The following is a 9,576-nucleotide window of genomic DNA, read 5'->3' on the forward strand; positions in this document are numbered from 1 at the left end:
CGAATCCTGACGATACTAGGTAGCTACTCATACTAAACCAACATCATGAGATGTTGTCTAATAAGTGTTACAATCTAGTTTCCGTTCTCTCAGGAAAGGAAGCTTTGTTTTCGAGCTGTATTTTTGCTTGTGCTATGGTGCATCAATCTCTATTTTATTGCCCTTGGACGGTTGAGGGTTGACGGCCCATCTTGTACATAGCAGTTCTTCATTGAGCAAAATGTCCTACGAATGGTGTGCCTAAAAGGGAAAATAAAAACGTGGTGCGCCGCAGCAGGTACTCGAAAATGATGGGATAATAAAAGGAAAAGTATGACGATGGAATGCCCGCTTCGGCGAAGCCACGCTGTGCTGTGCTGCTCGATCTGAAACCAGCCAGGGGAAGGAAGGCAGGTATAGCTCGCCTAGGGTTTCCGCCGCCGGCGATGGGCGCCCTCACCGGCAAGCGCTTCTCCGCCGACCAACGCCCGCCCTCCCCTACACCTCCCTCCAAGAGGCCCAAGTTCGCGCCCCCCCTCCCAATCTCCTCTCCTCCGCCTCTCTACTCGTCTTCGCACCTCCCCTCCCCGCCCCCCTCGGCCGCGCCGGGGCCCACTTCCTCGACCGCCGCCACCGCCTCCACCTCCTCCTCCCCATCTTCCTCGCTCCCCCATCGCCGCCGCCGCCGCCCCCAGCCACCGGAGCCCCCGCGCAACTTCCATGCGCCCCAACGCGCCAGCCGCGCCTTCCGCCGCGGAAATATCCGCTCCAACTCCAATCCATCGCGGGATTCTTCGTCCCCGCCACCCCAAGATCGCGGCCTCGACCAGTACCTCGAGCTCGTCAAGAGCGTCGACCGCCACCCGCCGCCGCTTACTCCCTCTGCTGCTGATGCGCCAAGAGGGCCTGAAGATGCCGCTGAGGTGATCACCATCGATGACAGGGAGGATATAGAGCAGGACGACGACAAAGATAATGAGGACGAGCTGGAGGCTAAGGTGGTAGTGGGGAAGGTGCCTCTGTACAAGGAGCTGCTCGAGGCGTCCAACCGGCAGCGTGATCCCAGGATCAGGGAACTTGAGTTTAAGACGCGCCTCGCTGAGAAAGAGAGACTTGGGCTTGAGCAGCTCGCGAAGGTCCTCCCGCAGATCACGCCCAACAAAAAGGTACAAATTCTATCCATCTTCCTTTTATCTGCTTATCATAAATGAATCGTATAATGAATGAATGATACAATGCCAAGAGCTGAACAATGTCATTTGTTGCTTGGCATGCATAGCCCTAACCTGTCAATAAAAAACGCAAGAAAACAGTTTTTACCATAGTCTCTCATTCTTAGTTTCATGTTTGATGAGGAAAACAAAACAATGGTGACATGTCAGAGTTAAGGCCTAGTTTGGCAACAAAGTTTTCCTACAACTCAAGTATTGCAAAACCAAAGTATTAGAATGCCGGGCAAGGAGATGCTTCGTTTTCTTGAAACACTAGTTTTTCTCAGTTTTTGACAAAACTGTGATGCGTTTGGTAACTTCCGTTTTACCGTAGTTTTGACGCTTGAGTAATCATTTTGTCTCAAGGATAGAACTTTACACTTACACACCGACTCACATGCAGCTAGCTTGAGCCTAGAGGAGTGCAACTATTACTAGCTCAATTACTCCATACGTTTTGCCTAGTGCACTAACACAACTAGTAGGCGGTTTGCTTGCATGAATAACTCCGGCTTGCCGTAGAGGAGCTCTAGAGAAAGACAACTAGTAGGCGGTTTGCTTGCATCAATACTTCAAAAATCCACTGTTTTAGTAATACTACAGTTTCTAAAACTGAAGTATTAGCCAGAACCAAACACCTCAAATTATTTTAAACTGCAATATTTCCAAAAACTGCAGTACTCACAAAATACTTCAAATATACAGAGCTACCAAACGGGGCCTAACTTGTCTGTTGAGGAGATATTTCTCTTTCGTAAAATGTGGCTCAAAAATAATTTTGGTTGTTACTGCCATCATTTGAAAGTGTTACAACCTACCAAAGGTTGCTGAGCTCCTTCTGGTTCCTGCATTCTTCGGAAAGTATTTTTGGATGGTATCTGTGGATTTTGCCATGTCATTAGCACTGAAAGTGGAAAATGGAAAAAGGCACTTCATGTGTTTGCTTCCGAATACTAAAACTGCACTGCAGTTAACAGAAAAGAGAAAACAAAGCTAAATGTTAGAACGAGACTAGTGGATAATCTTCCTTCTGAAGAGATGTACTCCACTGTTTGATGCTTAATGTCTGTACTCACATGTGTTTCAGGAGGTGCCTGAACCGTTTGTTCCTCTAACAGCTGAGGATGAGGACAGAGTTCGTCATGCTCTTGGTGGCAGGAAAAGGTGTTGCCTCTTTTCCTCTTGTTAAGACACAGTAGGCTGTAAGCACATTTCTTGTGCTGAAATATCAAGCTTAATTAGCACAGTCTAAAGTCTGTCTTTTTCTTCCAGACGTGAGACATTATCTGTGCACGAACCTTCAAATATTGTCATAACAAGAGAGATCTTGCAGTGCTTGAATGATAAAGACTGGCTAAATGATGAGGTATTCTTTTTTGTTCTGCTATATGTTTATATGTTCTCTCTTTTTGGGCTTCAGAGTAAGCATATAGAATTTGACATTAGCATATAACTGTTCCTGATTATTTTCAGGTCATAAATTTGTACCTTGAGCTTCTGAAAGAGCGGGAACTGAAAGAGCCTAACAAGTTTGTAAAATGTCACTTCTTCAACACCTTTTTCTACAAGAAGGTCTGCTACTATGTCCAATGACTTGTTACATCATTTTGGCATGGCCTTGCTTTTGCTTGCAATCGTCTTTACTTGAACCCTGTGTAGAGTTACATTCAAGTAGTTTCTATGTGATTGCTTAGTGGTGTGCATTCTCCGTCCTAATTTCTTTTTTCTTCCAATTTTTTATTAGTTTGTATGATTATTGTGTTTTTGCCCTTACTGGAATTTTGCACTTATTTAGTATGGTTTGGTCATTGGGTGTAATGCCATTCAATTATTAGATTCCTTACTCGTAGTATCAACTGATCTCATTGCATTTTCTGGCGGAGAAGATTGATATATTGTACCTAGCTCACTTTCTCGTTAACCATTTCTCATAATAGTTTGTTTATGCCACCAGAACAAATTAGCCAACCTCATAATTTTCTCATGTTTCTGTTGCCAGTTGATCAATGGTGGGTATGACTATAAGGCTGTTAGGAGATGGACGACCAAAAGGAAGTTAGGGTACAACCTAATTGATTGTGATAAGGTAAATGATATTATGGTCCTTATTTTCAAGCTTTAGTTGTCATGTGATTTGACTATCCTTCTAATTGGAACTACTTACCTTGTCCAGATTTTTGTTCCCATACACAAGGAAGTGCATTGGTGTTTAGCAGTCATCAACATAAGGGACAAAAAGTTTCAGTATCTGGATTCACTTGGCAGCATGGATACGAAGGCCCTGAAACTCTTAGTAAGTGATATCCCCATCCCTCACCCAGCTGTTCCTATTATTCTCTGTTCAGGACATCAGAGTCAACTTTATCCTTTTCCACCTCTACCAGGCCAGGTATCTTGTGGATGAGGTAAAAGAAAAGAGTGGCAACGAGATTGATGTTCTTTCATGGAAGCAGGAAGGAGTCCAAAATCTTCCTTTGCAGGAGAATGGGTACTTTCTTATCTTTCATGGTTTCTCTGCTTGACCTTGTACAGTAAGCTAGGTCTCTAAAAAAGGGGGCTTCATGAAATGTTCCTTGATGTTAGAGAAAATTACAAATTCCCACATAGTGTACTAGTACTTACTAAGTTGTTTGTTATCTTAGATGGGATTGTGGCATGTTCATGCTCAAATACATTGACTTCTACAGCAGGGATATGGATCTTATTTTTGGACAGGTACTAATGCGCTCTGGTTTACCTTTTTTTGATGCATATTATGTATTTACTATTTAGCAGAATTTAAACAAAGTTACATGCTAAATGAACTAAAATGGTGTTTCGAATGTGTTGTCTTTGATAGAAAGACATGCCTTATTTCCGGAGGAGGACTGCCAAGGAAATATTGGATTTGAGGGCTGGATAAAGAAGGGCATCATCGTAGGTAAAAGGAATGTTCAAACCAGCGGCTAGTAATGTATTTAATAGAATGCAGCTGCCTTTCCTGGAGTGCTGAATGCAACGATTTTCGGAGCTACCCCGTTGCAAGTCATTATGCAACAGTCATTATGCAACGATCAAAGCTCCAGGCCCTTCAGATTTGCTTGCATTAGCACAATTGGCTGACAGCTAGCCATTGGCGGACAGAAAGGCATTGCCAAACGTGGTTTATGTCTGGCTGTTAGAGCCACTGAGATTTGAGACGGGGTGTCGTTGGAACTCGTATTTAATGGTTGGGTATAGACTTTGGGTAGTATGCTGTCGCATTATAGCGTGATGTAAGTTCCATTGTAGGCATCCAGCCTGTGAGCGGTACGTTATGATTGTATGATCTGCTTCCGTGCAGCTACAGTTTCGTGGGACGCAACCATCTTCTAATTATTTTCCTTTTCTTATATGCTAGTAGGCCTCCGTGCTTGGGAGGCTGGTATGTTTCTCGCAATGATAGCTTTTGGGCCACACAAAAATGACTGGCAAATTTTGGAGTTCTGAAAATGTGCACAGTTCAATATACTCATATTCACACTTCTGTCATTTTTGTGTAGCCTATAGTACAAAGTATTTTGCATGCTTGTGGTATACAATATTGTCTACATGCAGATTTTTTTTTTCAGAATATTGTGAAACTTGTGAATATGATTTATGAATTTCGAAAATGATTCCCTGGGTCCCAGCCTCCATTTGGAGTTTCCAATCAGTTGAAATGCACCTGATTATGCCGAAAATGTATGCTAGAGTGTAAAATGAAGAAGCAAATGTGTGAGATGACTGATGAAGAACCAACCAAATGTTCTTCCAAGCGTTGTTTTTTCCTCCTGTGGATATTGCCGGGCAAGATTGTAACTCCGAGCTGTCACTGCCATTTTTGTATGCCAGTATGTTGTTTTGTCAGACCGTAAACAGCACTGGTACGAAATCATAAACAATAATGGAGTGCTTAAACCCTGAGATGTTTTCCTTTCCAGCTAGAAAGAAAGGGAGAACGTGGTCACTTACTTTTTTTTTTTATCAGAGGATGTCTACCCAGAAACCATGAACGGAGGAATTACGCTCGATGGGGCATGGGTCCTGTCAGAATGTCAGATTGCATCACTTAGACAGTTTCATAACCGGTGATGGGAAACTCTCATTTGCAACTAGTTGTGCCCGCACCTCATTTTTTGTTGTGACATTTCCAAGTTTCCAAAAAATGCAAACTAAAATTCTAGACATACATTGTGTTGTGTCTTGTGCATCTATCAAGTTTCATCCAAAAATATGTCAAAATGTGACCTGTGTAAAAAAGAGAAGACGTACGTAAATAATGTCACGTACTATTTACAGATCATTTGTTCTTTTTGTGTAGGCCACATTTTGACATATTTTTGGATGAAACTTCACAGATGCACAAGACACAACACAATGTATGTCTAGAATTTTAGTTTGCATTTTTTGGAAACTTGAAAGTGTCACAACAAAAATGGGGTGCGGGCGCAACTAGTTGCGGAATATCCCCTCTCGCCGGTGATTGGTATCCTTCATGCGAGCAGAAATGGCTCTAACAATACAATTTACTACTAGGAAGATGCGGCGCCGCGCCCGTGATGGGACAACTCCGTTGATTAATCAGTTAAAGGAAATCGTGGAGATTACATGATTTTTCGTGTAGTGTTGTTATCAAAAGCTACTGCAGGAGGACAACAGCGGATAAAATAGGCGGTGACTATGGAGTTATTGTAATAGAGTGAAAAACATAACAGCCGAATGTGGAGTTATTGTAAAAAGTAGTGACGAGGTATTAACTCGTCAATGCATACATATTGTATACTTAGAGTTTCGTTGCCTACAGATTGTAGGCTTAGGGTTTCGTTGAAGTAGATGACAAGTAAAACTTGAAGGTGGTCAGACAAACAAAAACGCCTAACAAGAAAAAAACGGTGGCTAGGGTTTAACAATAATCGATCCTTTTTTCGACCTCGGCTTCGTCCTTATATATGAGGCGAAGCCGAGACTTTTCGTGATGTACAAGTATACAAACATCGAGCCACGTTGGGTCTTTTCATATATTGCTACAAGTTTCTCTATATTGACTCTACTCCTTTAGACCGCATATCTTCGGCTTCATGAGCCTCAAAACCTTCGGGGCGTACTTCAACCCCTAAGATACCTGAAAACATAAACCAGGGATATACATGTGACATGTTCATTAGGCATACCCATGTCAGTAGCTCCCGAGATTTTATTCGATTTGTAGAACTGGGTAAAATCTCCATCCTTCATCTCTTTTGCAAATACTCCGAGTCCATGAAGACGCTATTTTTATTCGACATCTATATTGTACATGGATATTGATAAATGAGGCTGGTTCATCTGACGGATCAGGTACCAGTTAATTGCTCTTGTAGCAAATCCGTATAAACCTACTTCAAGTTCGAGTCCCCGGACTCGAACCTGGGATACTGGCGTAATTTAGGACGTGCCGCATTCAGACTTATCGAAAACTGAATTCCAGCTAAGTTATTGGGTACCCAACGTGTTTGATGAGATTTTCTTCACATATGTTGATGTTGATAAAGTGGGAGAGCGCATTCGGGTGCGATGTCACACCACACATGACGGATCCTGGGATCTTACCTTCGTGAACCTTTTACAAGTCACGACATTCAGAGTTTTTACTATAGCGGACGCGCTCTAAGAATATATTATCGAGTGCCTTTGTTTAGCTGATGGAATGCTCCATTTCTCCGGGTTGCACCATATTTTCGAGTTACTATATTTTATTGAGTAAAATCTTGACGCTTCCGATTGGAGTACATGACGAGTTTATAAAACTCGAAGATGTCTTCCCACCGCCGAAATTCTTCGGATTCATCTATATTGACTTCCTGTATTGCTCTTTCTATATTGGTAAATTTCTTCGGGTGCGCGACCAGCGCTCCCGATGGGAGTAGCCCCCGAGGCTACAGCCGAGTGTTTGCACTTGGGTGTAGGCTCAACTTGCTTTTAATCGACTCCATACTTTTCCACTATCTTGCATCTTATCGGGAGCATGAACAATGCTCCCGATAAGAGTAGCTCCCGAGCCTATGATCGGATGCTTGCAGCTGGACATAGGCTCCAAAATTCATGCCGCGCATCCTATATTGTCTCGTCAACTTGAAGATTTTCTTGCCCCTGACGTCAGTGCTAACGAAGATGGTGCGATGTCGACTCTTTAGACTGTGACTGTCAGTGGACCACTGTCTGTAGGTCCAGTATAACCGTCCTTCCCCCACGTTGCACTTAGTGGGGTTGCCACGTCCTCCGAAGCACCCGGCACGCGTGCAGTAACTCCGTTACTTCCATGTGGAACTTAAAAAATATTTTTTACTTTTTTTCCACGTATAGGGTTAGCATTATCTCTTCTCCATTGAACGAACGATCTGCTTCGCTTTCCAGGTTAAAAGGTAATCCATGTGCCTCACTTTTTTCCCTTCTCACTCCGCTGCACAAAGCCGTCACTTCACCATTACCAGCGCACTCTGCTCCTTGCTCCCGCTTCGCGCCCTAGCTCTCCCTCCGGCGCAATGGTTAGGTCAAAGCGCGTCAAGAGCAACACCGCCGGCATCGCCGGCGCTGAGTCGGTGGAAAATAAGAAAGTGTCCGGATAGGACATATCGAAGTTCAATCCAACAGAGCACCGGAAGCTGAAGAAACTGGGGTTGCTCACTGATGAAGAGAAGATGAAGACTCCCGAGGACGAAGCGACCCCCAATCCGCCCAAAGGATATCGCGTAATTTCACTGATTTCCTCCTTCGCGGCCTCTCCATGCCTGTTCATGAGTTTCTCCGGGGACTCCTTTTCGTTTACGGGATTTAGCTGTACCAGCCAACTCCCAATTCCATCCTCCATATCTCCATTTTTATTACTCTTTGCGAATGCTTCCTCGGCATCCACCCCCATTGGGGCCTGTGGAAACGCATCTTATGTCTCCGGTGCAACAACTCGAGGGATGCCATCTATGACGTAGGTGGTGTCTGCATCTACGTTCGGCCTGAAGCCGACTATTTTGATCTGAAATTTGCCGGGTCGGTCCAAGGCTGGCGCAAGAAGTATTGGGATGCCCTCAGCATCGAGGAACTTATTAGAAATGCAAGACAACCAATACGAAATGCTAGAAAAATGGCCGCGCTTAAAGGATGCCCTCAGCATCGAGGAACATGTGCTTTTGACATGTCGCATGAAATCCCGAGGCGTTATTATTGGGATGCCGAAGCTACTTCGGAAGAAATTGCAGCTACAGAGATGGAGCAGATTAAGAAGTTGCAGAATACTCGAGGAAAAGAGCTGTCGGGTGTGCATATACTAGCACATTTCATGCGGATTCGTGTACAACCTATCCAAGCTCGGTCGGGTCCTCTATGGCTTTACTCTAGCGCTGGTCACACTGCAAGGATATCCAAGGATATTCCTGTCAAAGATTTGGAGAAATTGGTCCGCTGCTTTACTTCGCTTAGTAAGAAGGATGAAGTGCCCGCATCTTGCCGCGTGAAGCAATTCAGTGGTGCACACGCCCTTCCAGCTGTAAGTTCCCTTCTCGAAATTTTACTTATTTTTTGTGCCTAACTTACCTTTCACAATTTAACTCGCAACCTATTTGTGTAGAAAGACAAGTCGATCTTCTCCCTTCCGCCTGTTCCTGAAAATGGGGAAGTACCCGAGCGGACAATTGTTGCCGATGATTCCTAGGAGGCTTCGCTTCGCGAGAGTGAACCCGCGGAATTTGATGAAAAAAGTGCGAATTCATCGGCTCACGACTCTGACTCGTCCCGAACGCACTCTCATCCTGCTTCTGCGAGTTCCCCAGATAATAGAAAAAGAAAGAGGAAGACCGAGGAAGAGGACTCGAGTACTTCAAAACTAGCTGAAACTGCACCAGAAGAGCCTTCCCATGGGCAACCTCTAGCTTTTGTCCCTTTCGATGCAGCTGTTGGCTTGAGCTCGTAAGTTTGCTTCTCCTTTGCCGCACCATTTTTAATTGACTTCTTCATCCTTTTAAGGTTTGAAGGAGAGAAAGGATTTGAAGATCTTTGAAGAAGATCAGGGACAATTAGCCATTCAAGCCAAGCCATCTTTTGATCTCATGCCTTCATCCTATTTTCATTGTGCACTATTACACTTCTTTGCCACTTGCATTACTTTTGAAGTTGCTTCTATTCATCATGTGCTATGTATACATGGAAATCTATATCTCTTATAAAGCAAAACCCCACTAGAGGGTCATTTAAGTAGTCTTTCTCAACATGCAGCCTAGCCACATCGCGTACTAATCACAGCCGTACGATTTTCAGTCCCTATCCGTCCATTGTATATTCACAGTCGGGACATGTCTATGCAAACAAAAAAAAGTTTATCCTCCCGTGAAAATAAAAGTTCACAAGTACTGTTGTC

General features: G+C 43.9%; 1 protein-coding gene across 1 annotated transcript; it reads left to right on the forward strand.

Annotated features, from left to right (window-relative positions):
* Window positions 1–356: 356 nt before the first annotated feature.
* Window positions 357–4,561, forward strand: LOC124665773 (putative ubiquitin-like-specific protease 1B). The gene is made up of 9 exons (XM_047203151.1): window positions 357–1,145; window positions 2,278–2,354; window positions 2,463–2,556; window positions 2,664–2,762; window positions 3,190–3,276; window positions 3,364–3,483; window positions 3,575–3,678; window positions 3,833–3,905; window positions 4,030–4,561. The coding sequence occupies exons 1-9, from the start codon at window positions 426–428 to the stop codon at window positions 4,090–4,092; spliced, it is 1,437 nt and encodes a 478-aa protein (XP_047059107.1). The 5' UTR covers window positions 357–425; the 3' UTR covers window positions 4,093–4,561.
* The last annotated feature ends 5,015 nt before the right edge of the window (window positions 4,562–9,576 follow it).

The sequence above is a fragment of the Lolium rigidum genome, chromosome 6 (genome assembly GCF_022539505.1).
Source record: "Lolium rigidum isolate FL_2022 chromosome 6, APGP_CSIRO_Lrig_0.1, whole genome shotgun sequence".
NCBI lineage: Eukaryota > Viridiplantae > Streptophyta > Magnoliopsida > Poales > Poaceae > Lolium > Lolium rigidum.

What these genes read in the sequence shown, in the direction of transcription:
- LOC124665773 (XM_047203151.1), top strand. Translation starts at nt 426, where the DNA reads ATGGGCGCCCTCACCGGCAAGCGCTTCTCCGCCGACCAACGCCCGCCC. An exon ending in GCTCTTGGTGGCAGGAAAAG is followed by an intron (nt 2,355 to 2,462) that starts GTGTTGCCTCTT and finishes TTTTTCTTCCAG; the next exon opens with ACGTGAGACATTATCTGTGC. An exon ending in CGAAGGCCCTGAAACTCTTA is followed by an intron (nt 3,484 to 3,574) that starts GTAAGTGATATC and finishes CACCTCTACCAG; the next exon opens with GCCAGGTATCTTGTGGATGA.